The sequence below is a fragment of the Mustela nigripes genome, chromosome 4 (genome assembly GCF_022355385.1).
Source record: "Mustela nigripes isolate SB6536 chromosome 4, MUSNIG.SB6536, whole genome shotgun sequence".
NCBI lineage: Eukaryota > Metazoa > Chordata > Mammalia > Carnivora > Mustelidae > Mustela > Mustela nigripes.
The window spans coordinates 6066940-6083022 of NC_081560.1; the positions used below are offsets into that span (position 1 = coordinate 6066940).

General features: G+C 57.1%; 1 protein-coding gene across 1 annotated transcript; it reads right to left on the reverse strand.

Moving 5' to 3' along the window:
• Nucleotides 1–226: 226 nt before the first annotated feature.
• On the reverse strand, nt 227–6152 carry ATP6V0E2 (ATPase H+ transporting V0 subunit e2). Its single transcript, XM_059396155.1, has 4 exons — nt 5898–6152; nt 4664–4711; nt 2540–2654; nt 227–1934 (listed from the first exon to the last, which is right to left on the reverse strand). Exons 1-3 carry the CDS (start codon nt 5999–6001, stop codon nt 2561–2563), a joined length of 246 nt encoding a protein of 81 aa, XP_059252138.1. The 5' UTR covers nt 6002–6152; the 3' UTR covers nt 227–1934; nt 2540–2560.
• Between the last annotated feature and the right edge of the window lie 9931 nt (nt 6153–16083).

Below are 16083 nucleotides of genomic sequence, written 5' to 3' on the forward strand. Positions count from 1 at the left end.
CAGGCCCTTGATGGTCTAGTCCCTCATTTGTCCCCAAGCCTCCCCACCCCCAAACCTCTTACACTGCCCCCCACCCCCTGCCCGTGAACTGCACTCCCCAGCCCTGGAGGGCCAGTCCTTCCTGCTCATTGGGTTCCAGCCCCCTGCAGGTGGCTGGTCACTGCCCGGGAGCAGGCAGGTGGGTGCATTCAGGTATTCAGGAATGAGGCAGGCCACACTCTGGAGATCTGGAGACCTGCTTTATTGCCCAGGCTCAGTGGCTGCGTGCTCTGTATCTGGGGTACAGATGAATCGGGGTCAGAGATCTGCTGGAACATTGCTGTGTCTTCCTTCTGCCAGGACAGATTTTGGGCAGAAGCCGGGATGGCCGTACCTTCTCCTCCAGGTCGCAGGAGAATGTCATTTTCAGTGTCCACGATCCAGACCTGCAGCTCCAAGCCTCCATCCCCATGTCCCCCGATCTACCCACTGAGCACGTGGGAACTGGGCGGACAGGGGCACGGCAGCCAGCAAACTCGGCCTCAGCCAGGACCTGGCCACCTTCACGAGCCACTGGACGCAATCAGATTCTCAGGGCCACCCAGACTCAACATCCCCCACTCCAGGAGGCCCGCAGAGGTCAGGACAGGAAGGGAGTCTGAAAGGGGGCGTGGCGGGATGTCAAAGGGAGGCCCGAGCCAGAGTTCTGAGCAACAGGCCAAGCCCAGAACCAAGAAATTTATGTGAGACGCATCGCAACTGACCACTGTTCCAAAGATAATGCCCACTAAACGGAACGCGCATCCCATAAATACAGTCAATAAATATTCAAGATTGGCGTCTTCCCCCGGGGGGCAATGCGGCAGGGCTGGGGGGTGCGGGGTGCCTGAGTTCTCAGCTGCAAATTTCCTGGGAGGAGGGCACAGGTGGGGGGTCCTGGGTTCCCTCTGGTCTGGTGCCTGCACGTTCTGCCTTCCAGACCTCGTCCGCTGGCGCTCCGCCACCCTCCCCTTCCCAGCGCAGAGCCCAGGCCACTCTGGGGCGGACAGGTCTGGTGCAGGCCTCGGGGCCAGGACGGGCCCAGAGGGCCACAGGGGCACCCAAAGCTCACCCACGCCTGTTTCTCTTCAGCCTCTCTGACTCCAGGCGACCTAGTTGCTGCCACTGGCGGAAGGGGGCTCTGAGACCCACTCCCCTGCCGTCCAGTGAGGGACTCCAGGCCTGGGGCCGGGCTCAGACAGCTCCAGACAGCACGGAGCTTCCCCGCAGAGGAGGGACGGAGACAGGGGGGAGAGGATATTCTAAGGAGATAGAACTTTTGTAGCAAGCCCATTTTAGTGACTTTAGGACGATAAAGAATCCTAAACATACTGGTTTCAATTCTGATCCAAATCACTATGCTGCTTTTTGCGTGTGAGTGTTTTTTCCGTTACTTCAACTTTTTAAGAAATTTCACATCTATCTGTGTCTGAAAATTAAAGAATTCCAGGAAAGGCCTTTGCGACACCCCGATCGGGTCTCTCCGTGTCACAGACAAGGAGGCCCCCGGAGGCAGAGATGCTACCCGGGGTCGCACAACAGGACCATGGCAGAGCTGATGGGAACCAGAGGACTCCCCGTCCGGGGCTTTCTCCCTGGTCCAGCCCGACCTGGGCTTGGCGCATCCCGGGCTGGACACCGCTTCTCCACAGGACAGGCTGTCTCGCTGGTAAAAGGCAAGTCCCACCCCCATCAGCTCCTGCCCAAGGTCTCCTCGGGAGGAGCAGGGGGAGTCTGAGGGCTGGTATCTTCTGTTCCAGCCTGACTCAGCTCCGGGCTTCCCGAGGCCCAGACCGGATGGAGAAGGCAGGAACTGGGGGAGGAAGCCAGGGAGGGACCCAGATACAGCTGTGAGGGTGGGGACAAAGGGGTCGTCGGGGACAGGACAGCCAAAGTCATCCAGGGAGCTGGGGCACCTGAAAAGCACATCACATGAAGAGGTCACCTCCTGGCTGCGGAGACCCCCCCCCCCAACATCCTCCCTGGAGAACTTCCTTGTTCCTGCCTCCGCCTCGGCCACTCGGCCCACTTCAACTGTCCCTCTCTCCGGTCAGCGTCTCATGGCCCTGTGCCCCAACGCTCCCTCACCCAGAAGAGATGCTGCACCCCGCCCCCCCGTCTGCAGCGCCCGAAACCACCACCATGGCTCAGCCTCAGCTGTTGCCCGAGGACCCTGGTCTTCCCTCGGTCCCTGACACCCTGTATGGCACCCCGCGGAGACAGTACCAGGTGCTCTGCGTCTTTGTCTTTTCTCGCCCAGTAAATGAGTGCCTGAGTCTAAGTACGAACTCTTAGGGCACCTGGGGGCTCAGGTCATGATTCCAGAGTCCTGGGGTCGAGTCCCGCATCAGGCTCCCTGCTACTCCTCCCTCGGCCTCCCCCACCCCCTGGTCTGTGATCTCGCTCTCAAATACAAAAACAGAGTAAAAGAACGCGAACAGAAACTCTAATGACTGCCCTGCCAGCTCTTCTCCCACACCTCAGTCCCCTTTCCCACCCGCACGGCCTGGGCCCCCGGTACCTGCGGCCGAAGCGGCAGTGGTCACTCCCACAGGAAGCGGACGTACCAGATGGTCTCATTCTTCAGCTGCGGCCCGAAAAGGGGGTTCAGCTGGGCCAGGATAGTGATGAGCCAGCTGCCAGGGACAGCACAGCGAGGGTGAGCCAGGACGCGGCGGGACCCTGGCTCTGCCTCTGGTCACATGCCAACCCGGCCACGGGTTTTGTCATCAGCATCATCCCCGAGCTGATATGTTGCCAACATAATTTCTAGGCCCAGCATTCTCTTAAGCTGCCCCTCCTCCACCTCTATGTCCCGCTCAGAAGCCAGCCTCCTTTCCCCAGATGTCCATTCGGTGTTTGTGATCGCGCACAGCCAGAGCACGGCCCGGTTCCCAGCCACCGCCCGCTCCGTCCCGGTCTCCGAGCCAGCGAATGGCAGCCCCTCCGAGGCCTTCCTTGGGACGGATGAGGACGTTCTGCCAATCCCCGAAGGACCGAGGAACAGCACAACAGGTCTAGAGATGCTCTGTCTGGGGAGAACTGTGAAAACCGTACACTCCTGTGTATGTAAGGGCACATCTAACAGTCATCATTATTTTTAACAAGTTTAATTTTTTTGTTGTTAATAGGAGGTCGAAAATCGTTAACATTAGATAAAGTGAAAGGAGAGAACCAGCTAATAGCAATAAATAGTTCGTGATCCAATTAGATAAAATAGGTTTGGTTTGGGGTTTTTTTTTAAGATTTTATTTATTTATTTGACAGAGAGAGATCACAAGTAGGCGGAGAGGTAGGCAGAGAGGAGGAAGCAGGCTCCCTGCTGAGCAGAGAGCTTGATGTGAGGCTCGATCCCAGGACCCTGGGATCATGACCTGAGCCGAAGGCAGAGGCTTCAACCCACTGAGCCACCCAGGCGCCCCTATAAAACAGGTTTTAACTAAAAAACATAACCCAAATCTGAAAGCAGTCATGTACTTTTTTTTAAGGGTGGGCCTTATGCTATGCATTTTGATGAATTTGGTAGTCTTGAGAAATTTTCTAGGCACTTTCGTTTATCGGTTTGTTATTCCATTTAATTTAAAACAGTCTGTCACCTTTCGAAGAATCAGTAGCCCATTGCTCTTACCTGTCCTATTTTGACTGTTCGGAATTCAGAACAGTCCAGCTATGTCAAGCCTGACCCACAAAAAGAGTGGCTGAGACCCAGGATGATGGGAAGCCACACAGGCTTCATGTGGCTTGAGTGCTCACGGGAGGGGCTTCCCTCAAAACCAGAACTTGGCCTTATTCCCTGGGTTGGCAGGTAGGATGATTTAAACATGCAGCAAGGTGACGTGAGAGGCCTGGGTGGAAGGACAGGTGTCCTTTCTTCTAATGGGGGAGGGGCTATGGTGAATGGCAGTTTTAGGAAGAGAACATCTGGACATTCAGGACCTGAACGCTGACTCCCTCACTCTGTCCAGGTCCTTGGATCCCCTGGAACTCTTCTTCGACATCCCCAGGGCCCCCCTGTCCCAAGTTAGAAGACTACCGCCCCATCTGGTGGTTCAAAACCGGCTGTGTCACAGACACCCAGGAGCAAGTATTAAAAATACGGACTCCAAAGTGCAGACCTTTGCAAACTGTGATTGAGTGGGTCTAGGGCGTGGGCCTAAAAGCTGCATTTTACACTCTCTCCAGGAGATTCTGATGCCTGGACCCAGCTGGCCCACTGCAGCCTACGGACCAGACAAAGCCTATTCAGGTGACACATTTGGAAGTGGACCCCGGGGCCCACGATTTCCAGCCCATCGCTCTCTCTGCTGTCTCCAACCGCCTTCTCTCCCAGGCTTTATGGACTCAGTGGAATCTGGGGACGCCTGGGTGGCTCAGTTGGTTAAGCAGCTGCCTTCAGCTCAGGTCATGATCCCAGCATCCTGGGATCGAGTCCCACACTGGGCTCCTTGTTCAGCAGGGAGCCTGCCTCTCCCTCTGCCTCTGCCTGCCTTTCTGTCTGCCTGTGCTCGCTTTCTCTCCCTCTCTCTCTGATAAATAAATAAAATCTTAAAAAAAAAAAAAAAGTGGAATCTGTCACCACCAGGACAGAGGGGAGACGGGGACTAGGGGGAGGAGGGACGACTGTGAGCCGGGGAGTAGTACTCACAAGAGGTAACAGCAGACCGCGGTGGCCACCAGCATGGTGATGATCACTCTGCAATGGAAGAGACAGGCAGGTCAGGATGGGTGGAACCAGCCCCCTTCAAAGGCCTGGCCGGGGCCAGAGAAAGAGCTCCTGGGGTTGGCCCCTTTCCTGCCCCTTCCCGATGCCGCTGAACACAGGAGGCTGAGTTCTATTCAGGGTGAGAATTGTTAAGACAGAAGATAAAAACTCCAAGGGTCACCTCAGGGGAAACACGTCTTGCCCGCATCCAAGTTGTGTTACGAACTCCCTTCATCTCCTTCTCCACACCCACTCTTTCTCCATCTTCGTGTAACACCCCCAGCCCGTCCCCCCCAGCTGCATTGGCAGCATCCCACCATGCAGCCAGACTTCATGGGGCACGGGCATGGAAAACAGAAGCTGGCAGGAGGCAAGGAGCTCGCGAGTCATTTCTGAGGCAGCGTTAGTGGTTATAAAGGGAGCAGGGACTAGCTACCTGTGTCCACACAAAGAGGACTGGAGACAGAAGCTTAAGATGCAGCAGGAGAGACTTCGGTTGGACAGAACTCACCAGAGTTTGCAGGAGAGGTGAGAGACTAAAGTGGTTCACAAAGTGATGTGGTGGGACCCTGGGCCCTGCAGATCTTGAAGACCAGAGACCGCGCCCATATGTCCAAGCAGCCTCCAACCAAAGCTTAACCTAATCCAGACCAGACCCCAGGACCCCTGGTCTAAAGCACCTGAAAGTGCCAGAAAATTACATTTGATCCATTCCTTCCACATTACTAAGCCTCGTGGATCTACAGTGACGAAGGAGACAATTCATCCAGAGGAACTTGTAATCAAGAGGAGACAGCACTTCCTAACCAAGGGTAAAATGATGTAGACGCTGATAAACGGTGCAACCGATACAGAAATCTGCCAGGGGCCCTTTAAAAAACAGTAATACCGGCTAAAAATTATTCAATACATAACACGTGCGACGCGCTGGTAAGGGTTTTGCAAGCATTATCTCGGGTAACCCTCACCGCAGCCTTAGAAGGCAGGTATCAGCATCATTTTACCTATGAAGGAAGCGAGGCTTGAAGGGGTAACACTCGCTCAAGGTCACTGCCGGCGAGGGGTGGGCAAACCGTATCAGACGCCAGCCTCGGCCTCTAGCATCACTGGCTGGGAGGGGGCCGCCGCCGCCCGGGGAGGGGTCCGCAGGGAGGCCGGGCCCGCGCGCCATCCTTACCCGCGGTTGGGTCCTTTGGGCACGAACCAGGGCCCGGCGATGCCGATGAGACCCCAGAACGTGGTGAAGATGATGACCGGGAGGGCGAAGGAATGAGCCGTCATGGCCGGGCGCGGGTTGCCCAGGCTGGGGTGCAGCGCCGAACTGCAGACGCTCGGGTGCGCGGGGTCCCAGACGGGCGGTGGGCGCCGAGCATGCGCAGCAGGACCCGGCGGCCCACGGGAGCGCGCGCAGTCGGCCCCGCGCAGGCGCGAGCGCGTCTCTCGGGCGGGGGCGGGCCTTCCGCGCCGCGGGGTTTAGGCAGCTTGGATCAGCTTCTGATCAGCTCTGACCCGCGGGACTTACAGGGCAGAGACGTGTGTCCAAATAAACTCAGCTTTATTCAGGTAGCAAAATGCTGAGGATTAAAATGGTTTTTTAAACCTCGTTTGCCCCTCATTGAAACCAGAAGAGGAGAGGACCTCCCCTTGCCAATCGCCCTGAGCATCCCTTGCTGACGGACACCTGCACCAGGCAATTGGCCCATCTTCACACTGTCTTGCCGAATACTTAGCACCCTAGGAACTCCACATGTGCTTGAGAGAGAAGCAGAGGTCGGCAGTAGATTACACTAAGGTGTCTGGCAAGGACAGGGGGGTGGGTGGGGGGGGGGGGGGGGCTGAGGTCCCTCCCTCCCGCCCCGTCTCTATGGCTACTGGAATCAACCATCGGTTATACTGCGGGCTAATTCAGAACGTCAGACGCTGTGGGCAGCAGCTATGGGGTGGGGGTAGGGATGGGGGGAATGCCAGGATCCGAGGGGATGCTATGAAGATTACAGGAGGGGAAGGAGGGTGGGGGCGTAGCTAGGACTCTGGCAGCGCCTCACCCCTTCTATTCCCCATGCCCTTCAGTTTGCTCTCTTGCAAGGCAAAAATAGGATGGCTCTCCAACAAGGGCATCTCCAGGCCCTGGGTTTGAAATGCAGGGAGTGTCTTGAAACAAAACAGAGCTCAGGCTGGTGCTCACCGTGTGTCCGTCCTGGGTCCTGCACAAAAAGGTGGGTAGTCGTCTTCGCCATTAGCTAGCACGCCTGCACCCCACGAGAAATGTGGATAGTGCAAATCTCTATGACAAACAGTGTTTTTAGTCGCCTCCTCCAAGGGGCCCAACCTTCTCAAAAGCTGGCAGTGCGGTCTTCCTTAGTACATGGATGTGGAGGCCAGATGCTTCCCTACCTGGCCTCCACCTCCGTGCCTAGAGCGGCACAGGGCATTGTGTGTGTGGAACTCACAACACTGCTGGAGGGACTGGCCTCGTGCTCTGAGGATTCTTAAAGAATGGAAGAGGCTATGGGGAGGAGGCTTGCCAGAAAGTCACCTCAATTTGGAATCTAGGAATAGGGTGTAGGGTGACAACCCCCACTTTGAAGGGTCTTTCTCTCTTCCATCCCACCAACTCAACACCCACAACACCTAGCCTCGGGCAGATCCCTGAACTCCCCATAGAACCTTACGTGGATGGGGGAGGGAGGGCCGGGCTCCTATCTCCATGGGGTGGCCACAGCTGCAGCTGCAGGGGCCCGTGGTATACCTCAGACCATGGGACTGGGAGAGAAACATTTCCACAGGCTAAATCAAAGGCAGAGAGTGAGGGCGAATTCTAGCCCACGGCTGAAAACAGGAAGGCGAGGGCACTAAGGCTAAGTGCTAAGGGTGGGGGGCAGGAAGGGGGAGCCGGAAACTTTCATCAGGTACTGGGGGACACTGGATCCCAGCACCACCCTAGGACGGGGAGGAGGACAGACTGCTGGCTGAGGGCCAGACACCTTGTACTTGGAGCACAGGACAGGGACGCCAGGTGCGAGGCTGGGACGCAGCACCACTTCTGGCCTGTCTGAAACTCGAAAAGTGGGGTGTGTGTGTGAAGAAGCTTTTCCCTCTAACCAACCCATTTCCCACCCATGGTTGGGAAGGCAGGACCTAGGCCCCACATCTTCCCCACCAGGTGAGCAGCCTCAGATCCTGCCCCTAAAATGAAGCTGCCCTGGAGGGGAAAGTGCTTTACTTCTGGGAGACAGGGGAGATGGGGTGGGGGTCCTCAAGTTTGAGTGGGCCCACAAGGTTCCTGGAGGATCCTGCGGACAATGGACCATCCCTGAGCCTCAGTTCCACGGATCTGATCAGGCAGGTATGGGGGGCCATATTTAACAAGCACCCCTAGTGATTCCTAGGCTGGGACCCAGAGCAACTTTGGGAAGAGTGGCACACTTAGGGAGCTCATCTTCCCACAGTAAGGACGTTGGTACCAAGGGACAAGGACAAGGGCTGAAGGCAGCTAAGTCAGTTCTGTGCCACCTGATGTCTGTCTTTATGGGAGCTGGAGGCACCGCCTGCAGACCAGGAGCCAGCAGGCACTTGGATTCTCTGCTGCCATGTCACGGAGAGGGAAATCGAGGCACAGAAAAGAGGAAGGGATTAACTATGATTGAACCTCTGCCTGCAGCAGAGCTGGGGCTGGACCGTAAGCCTCCCCGGGGCAAGCGTGGACGTGTCCGCCCCTCTAGAGCCCGGGCTCACGTCCAGCACTGGTGCAGGTCACACAGAAGGGCTGCCACCGCTGAGAGGAAGCAGCTCACCCCCAGAAAGACTTTCCTCCGTGGTCCTGGGGCTACAGGAAGGCGGCCTCTCTTGAGGGCATTGTGTAGAGGGTTTTGCTTGGCTCATCCTAAGGGAGGCCCTGGAGGAGGGGGAGGAATTCTCTGCTGTGTCTCCCGTCTGCAGTGGAGGCTTCCCTGTGTCTGCCATGAAGCCGGGGTGATAGATCCCAGAGCCAGGCCAGTTGTCCCCAGAGCCTGGTCACCCTCCGCCGGTCCCCAGGCACCTCCTCTGTGCCACCACCTCCCTGGAATGCTCCTGCCCCATCCTGGGGGGTTGGGGGGCTCCTTTTAGCCCTTACCCCCAACAGTCTCTCCCATTTCAGAGAAGTCCTCTTGCCCCCAGAACATGGGGTGACGTCTTTCCTGATAGGATCATTTCCTGAAGCACCTTGAAGATGAATCTGAGATGGGAACCTTTCTGCCTGTTTCAGTGCTGTGGGGTCACCGCTGCTTCAAGGGGGGCCTTGGTGAACAGGCTTCTGCTCCTGATTACCCTGCGTCTCTGGGAGGTGGGCTTAACTGGCTTGTCACTGCCCACTTCCTGGGACTTACAGGACTTACAGGACTTCCTCGCAAAGGAAGATTCTAGGGCAGCCTAGATTCTGCAGAGAGCCTGTCACCACAATCCCAAGGGGCAGGGCAGCAGGGGGGTCTCCAAGGCAATCCCAAGGAGTCCTATGGGAGCTCTCTGTCAGGACAGCTCAGGAGCCTCTTGGCTGGTGTGGGGGTACAGGAATCTATCAGGAGGGTCCACAGTGCAGTCCTTCGGGATCTCCGCTGGCTCCCTGTAGGCTGGAATGGGTGGCTTCTGGGTCACAGCCTCCTCCATAAAGAGTGGCCCCGTCCTCTCCTTCCTGAGCCCCGCTCCTTGTGCGAGAGGAAAGAGAACCCACAGTTACACCGAGGGGAGAACAGACTGGGTGACGATTCCCTTCCCATGTCAGCTGTACCCCAAGGTATGCTCGGTGAGGACGGCACGCAGAGCAGGCTAGAGAGGGGACGGCAGCTGCCCTCGGCGGGCCGGCTCTAGTCCTGCTCTGGTCTTCTCTCACCCTGGGGCGTCGGTCTCACCCGGGGTGACTCTGCCCTCCCGGGGACACATGGCAATGCCTGGAGACACTTCTGATCACTACAGCTGGGTGAGTGCTCTGGGGACCCAGTGGGTGTATGGGGTGCAGGTCAGGGAAGCTGAAGATCCCACCAGGCACAGGCCAGGTACCACGGCAAGGAGTGATCCGGCCCTCAGTGCCGACAGGGCAGAGGTTGAGAACCCAGCCTAGGAAGGAGGGCCTTATCCTATCCAACTGGGTGGTGTCCTCTATTTGCTTCAGGGGTACCAAGCCCTCTACGCCAGTGAGAGCACACCCGAGAAGGTCTTTCTCCTTCACCCCCTCAGGACTGGACGCGGGGAGCAGCTCACGCAGCGAATGCGTGCACGGAGGACGCGCCGCCTGCCTCCCCACCCCGGGCCCCCCGTCTCTTCTCTCCACTTCGAGCCCGGGCCCCTCGCCTTGCCCAGCAATGGGGCCGGGGCACCCTGCTTCCTGAGGAGCCTCTGTCAACCCTGAGACCCGGTCCCCTGCTGACCACAGACCCGGCAGCAGCCCACGAGAGCACAAGCGCTGGAAGGTTTCCAGAAATAAGAAAGTGTCAAGGAAGAAACTTCACTGCTGTCGCTGGGAAATAAAACATGAACAGCCTGGAGAGCCTCTTTGGTTTTCCAGGACTACTTGGACAGAGGAAAACGTCTTGCCTCAGATCCAGTAACTCCCCTGCCACAGAAAGTAGTTTCCCCTCCAGCCAGGTCCGACGCCAGCCCTCCAGCCTAGTGCTCCCGGGGGACTGTGAGGTCCCGCTCGTCCAGGACGCCTCCCCACCCGGCAAGCCCCAGGCCTCTCCGCAACCTGGCCACCGCACTGACTTCTTCCTTCCCGAAAGAGTCTACCCAGCCCCGTGGAGAACGTGCTCTTGCTGCCCTCGCCTGTCCCCTGCTCTGTGCTCCGGTTACGTGGGGCAGTGGGCTGGACCTCCACAGGGTGCCACTGGCATCCCCTGCCAGATGCTATGTCCTCGGCCAGAGAAACACCAAAGCACAAGGTGAGCTGGCCCGAGGTCACCAGCAGTGAGCAGAGCCAGAATCTGAGCCTGGGGCAGACGGGCTAGGAAGATACACACTCCAAGCTGGACACCCTGCCGGTTGGGGTGTGTGTGTGTGTGTGTGTGTGTGCGCGCGCGCGCGTGCCCCAACTCCCTCTCTGGATCAGAAGCTGAGGGCACGGGTCACCTCTGGAGCGCCCACTGGGGATGCCCGAGACCAAGCCTCAGGTGATGGCTGCCATTGCCAGACTGTCCCAGACTTCAAGGTCAGCGTGGGATCATGAAGCTCAGACCGGCTTCCCTGCTCTCCTGCGCCAGGAGACCCTGTCACCGGTGCTTACGGGGCGGCACTCGGGTGCACGCGTAGACGTGGCTGAACCGCCGGCCCGAGGAGGTCAGGTACCAGTGCTGGATGGCAGGCTGTGGGTCGTACTCCGTGACAGCCACCCCGTTCACCGCTGTCATCATGAGCATGTTGATCACCTCGTTGGAGAGCTTGGCCCTCTCATCGGTCCTGATCCGGGTCATGGCACTGAAGCCCCGCTCGCAGCAGGCAGTGGACACGGGCACGCAGACCACGATGGCCAGGAGCCTGCTCAGCAGCGGGAAGCGGCAGCCCTGTGCCAGGGCGTTCTTACAGAGGATGGAGAACGGGAGGTTCCTGCCCACGGCTTTCAGGCCCAGCCACCCCTCCAGGAGCGCCTCCTTGCTGTATCCCGCGGGGAGCGAGGGCTCGAAGGACCTGGCAAGGGCCAGAATACCCTCGGTCCCGAAACTGGCCAGTTCCAGCCCACTTGGCCAGGCCACGGTGTCAAACACCTCCATGTTCTTGAGCTGCGGGGCCCGGGCTGTGTCAAACCTTCACTGGAGGTACTCGATCCCTGTGACCATCACCTTCTCCTGGTCCGACCCGGAAGCGTTGCCCCGCCCCCTCCTGTCTGTCCAGGCAGATGCCGTGCAGCCGCCCCCCTCGGGAGCCGGCGTTGAACTCGTCCTCCTTGGGACCCGCCTGGTGTCGCAGGGCCTCCAGGGCTGCGTAGGCCCGTCCCAGCGCCGAGTTCACCTCTGTGATCGGCACCATCTCCTTCTGGCACACCTCCGACAGGGGCCTGTAGATGCTCAGGAAGTCCAAAAGGAAGTGGCAGAACTTGACGAAGTGGAAGCTCTTCATCAGCTTCAGCAGGCCCTTGGCCCTGGGCCCAGTCTGGCCACCGGCTTCCGCCACAGCCTGGAGGTGCCGAGCCAGGGCCGGCCAGCTCATGACGAGCGCGTTAAGCGTGCGCCTCCTGCTGGCCACCCAGCGCACGGCGTTCAGGTCCTTGAGACAGAGGATCTCCTGCTCCAGGGGCCCCGCGCCCTCCTGCAGCTCGCTCAGCCTCTTGCTCAAGGACTGATAGAACTTGAAGATCGTACGAATGTGCTGGCCACACTTCTTCACCAGATCGATGCCCCCACACGCGTCCACCACAGCCAGGTGCAGCTGGTGGGCGACACAGTGGACGGGCAGCAGCTGGGGGATGACCTCTTGGAACTTTTCCACCAGGCCCCCTCTGCTGCTCAGCACGGCGGAGCCGTCAGTTCCCAGGCCCACCACCTAGCCGGGCTTCCGGAAGGGGATGTCCAGCTCATCCAGGGCAGAGACCACGGTCTCGAAGTAGCCGTCCACCGTCTCACTGTAGAGAGGGGCTAAGGCGATGTACGACTCTTTCACCTCCGTCCCCTTAAAGTAGCGGAGATAAATCCCCAGACAGGCCTGGTCCGAGGCATCCGTGCAGCGGTCCAGCAGCACGCTCATGCACAGCGAGTTTCAGACATCCTCGAGGATCTCCTTCCTTAGGGTCTCGGAGATGTACTTGATGAGCTGCGTGCAGGCTGTGCGATTCCGGTACTTGCCCAAAATCATGGTCCTGGTGCTCTGGAGGAGTTGCAGGATCTTCTCAAAGTCGTTCAGGGGCCGCGAGTGGTACGCGATGGAGTAGGCAGCGTTGAAGAGGTAGCCCATGCTCGCCATCAGGTCGCCGGACATCTCCGGGACCAGTGCGGCAGGAGGCGCGTCCTCCGTGATTTCGACAGTGTTGACACAGAGCTTGTGTGCTTTGCTGACCTCGTGGTATTTTAAAGTCTCCACTTTAAAAGGCCCCGTGTAACCTTGGACTAACCGGGACGACTTGTCGTGGAGACTCGGTCTTTCTTTGCAAGCTGAGCAGAAGAGCTTGGTCTCCTTTGGGTAGATTACTAACCATGGGAACTGCCCAAACCATGACCTCTGAATGGAACGGGGTCTGTACGTTCTCTTGATCATTCCAGGGCCATCTGCTCCGACTGCACAAAGGCTGGAATTGCAGTAGGAGCTACATGTCTCCAGAGGAGCTGCTGGAGGCACGGGGGAGTCTATGGGCAAGGCTTGTGTGTCTGCCTCTCTTCCGGCCCCCATCTTCTTCTTCCCTTTGCAACAAATAAAAATGAGTTTGGTTTTGCTGCCCAGAACTCTGCAGCCTCCCCTCAGTGAAGACATCCCAATTTACTGAGTGTCCCTCATGCAGAGTTGAGTGTGATTTATCTACCTTTCTAGAGATCATCTGTGGCTTCTCTTTAAACCCTTCCACACTATCATCTGTGCAAGTCAGCCTGCTCCCGAGGACATGTGTGCTATCCTTGTGGGCTCTCCGTCTCTACCCACGCAGCCCCCCTGTGATCATGTGACATCAGCAGCTCATAAGCTTAATCAGCCACCTTGGCCATAGCTGCTACTGGATAAACAGGTGACTTTAATCCTCTTTTGAGGCAGCAAAGAAATGAGGTTAAATATCTGTAAGTCTCATGAGCCTTAGAAAGGATTCTATGCAGCAGCAGCGAGCCAATAAAACCCAACTAAGAGACGCAGAACAGTGAGCTTGCACAGACCAGTGGTACTACCCCTGGAAACCAGAGGAGGAGGGAAGAAGGGTGGCTTCCAGGCCCAAGGGTCACACAGTTCCTTGCAACCAGGCCTCCCGCATGAGCCCCCGTGAGCTCCACCATGGGTCCTGTGAGCACATCTGCTCATCAAAGGGCCCCCTTTGTCCCGCACTGTCCCTGTTCCCCTACTTGACACTCGGAGGGCAGAGGTAGTCTCTTGCTTGTCTTTGCCCAGCAGAGCCTGACACAAGGCCCGGTGTGCCGCAGGAGCAGGACAGGGACAACCGAATGGACAGGGGTGACTTGCCGTGGCCACACAGGCCTCAGGATGTGCCCTTCAGAAGTCGGTAGGTCAAGACTCACCTGGAGGACAACCTTTCCCCCACTTCGGCCCGATTGGGTCCTTGATCCAGGGTGCAGCTCGGCGTTCCAGTTTTGAGATCAAGTTCGGTTTGGCAGCGGTGGGCCCTGTCACGGGGATGGAGAGTCACACTGACGTCACTGCTCTGAACCATCAAGTCAGGTAGCCCGCCCGGAGCTACTCGTGGAAACTGAAATGTTCAGCTCAGCCTCTAAGTCTATCTCGTAATAAAGTCTACTCAGCCAGGGCCACAATGAAAACATTCCCATCTGGTGTGCCAGTCTAGCCCTAAAACCCAGCAGGCGGTCAGATTCAGGTGCAGCCCTCGGCCAGGATAAATCACAGCCTCAGCTCCGTGGGCCAGCCGTGGGGGCCAGGAGTCAGCTGAGCGCGTCTGGAGAGGACACGGGGTGCAACAGCAGGAGAGGGCAGGGATGGGAGAGCCACACGAGACTCGAAAGACCCCTTAAAAATGGCCACACCTGCCACGGAATCTTAAATCTGACTAGAAGAGATTCATGCGTTGGGGTTAAGCACTGCCCTTTACTGAAGATACAAATATTCTCAGGGGTATGAAAAGAAATTGCTTTCTTGATTTAAAATAAAATCCACCAGTATCTACTTACATGCTTTGGTATGTGCGTGAATGTGTGCATAAACTTTCTGCGGAAGGACATGGCAGCGACTGCAAACTGTGGCTTCTGGGGCCAGAGTCATCACTGTCACCCCGCAGGTTTCAGATCACGGGAATGCATGTATATATTTATATCTGTTACATGTGCATGTGTGTATCCGTATATTTACTTATAAAAATGTAATTACATACATTGTTAAAGTGCCGTAGACAGAACACGTATCCTTCTTAAAACATCTCTAAGATGAGGGCCAAGGAGTAGTACTACTACTACTACTAATACAAAGAAATGGGGGCGCCTGGGTGGCGCAGTGGGTTAAAGCCTCTGCCTTCGGCTCAGGTCATGATCCCAGGGTCCTGGGATCAAGCCCCACGTTGGGCTCTCTGCTCCTCAGGAAGCCTGCTTCCTCCCCTCTCTCTCTCTGCCTGCCTCTCTGCCTACTTGTGATTTCTCTCTGTCAAATAAATAAAATCTTAAAAAAAAAAAAGTTAAATAAAATAAAATAATACAAAGAAATGTTAATGCATTTTTGGAAGAAGGGAAGGAGAAGAAGGAACAGAGCCGAACACCAAAAGCTGGCAAAGGGGGCAGCATGGAGAAAGAAGCGAGTCTGACTGCAGGGTATCAGAAAGACTCAGGGCCTGGAGGCGCCCGGAGCGGTGGCAGGAGCGGTGGCAGATGGGAAGGGCGAGCGCGCCGTCTGCAGACGCCACTCCAGCCCGGGGCTTCCCACCTACTCCACGGGAACCGAGAACGCCACCACCTTTGCCCACCCTCACCCGAGGAGGAGAATGGAGGTTTAGCTCCCGGAAACACTGAACCAGAAAGGCTCTAGACCCGTGAGAGTGGGGGTGGCGGGAGAGGAGGGAGAAGGCTGTAGTGATGGAGACAGTCTGCGTTCTGACGCGTGCGCTACTCAGCGCCAAGGTTACACCCAGGCTCAGCGGCCCACCCCAAGCAGGGACTTGGGCAAGTCGTCTTTGGAGAAACAGAAATGCCCCTCCGCACTCCCCGCTGCCCCAGGGGCGCACAGGGCGCTGACTCCTGCCCTCTCCAGTGAGACCTGCAGGGAAATCTGCGTCTTCACGAGCCCCAGCCTCCACGCAGAGCCGCTAGACAGGTTTCTCAAGGCTTCACTCTGAAACCTGGGTGAGCCACAGGACAGTTATTTAAGACAAGCCTCTAACATGAAATCAGTAGGAAAAGGGATCAGAAGACCTAAGAAACTGCTGGGAACAAAGCGGAACTAAAAAAAAAAAAAAAAAGAAGAACTAAAAAGCAGAATTCATGTTCCCAGATAGAAAAGTGTTGAGAGTCAATCGCAAAAGGAGCAACAGGGGATTTGAGGTTCAAAGTAAGATAGAAGAGGGGTGCCTGGGTAGCTCAGTCAGTTAGGCTGCCGACTCTTGGTTTTGGCTCAGGTTGTGATTGCTGGGTCATGCGATCGAGCCCTGTGTGGGGCTCTGTGCTCAGCGGGAGTCTGCTGGCAGTTCTCTCCCTCCTCTCTGGTCCTCCCCCAGCACACACTCTCTCTCAAATAAATAAATTAAATTAAAT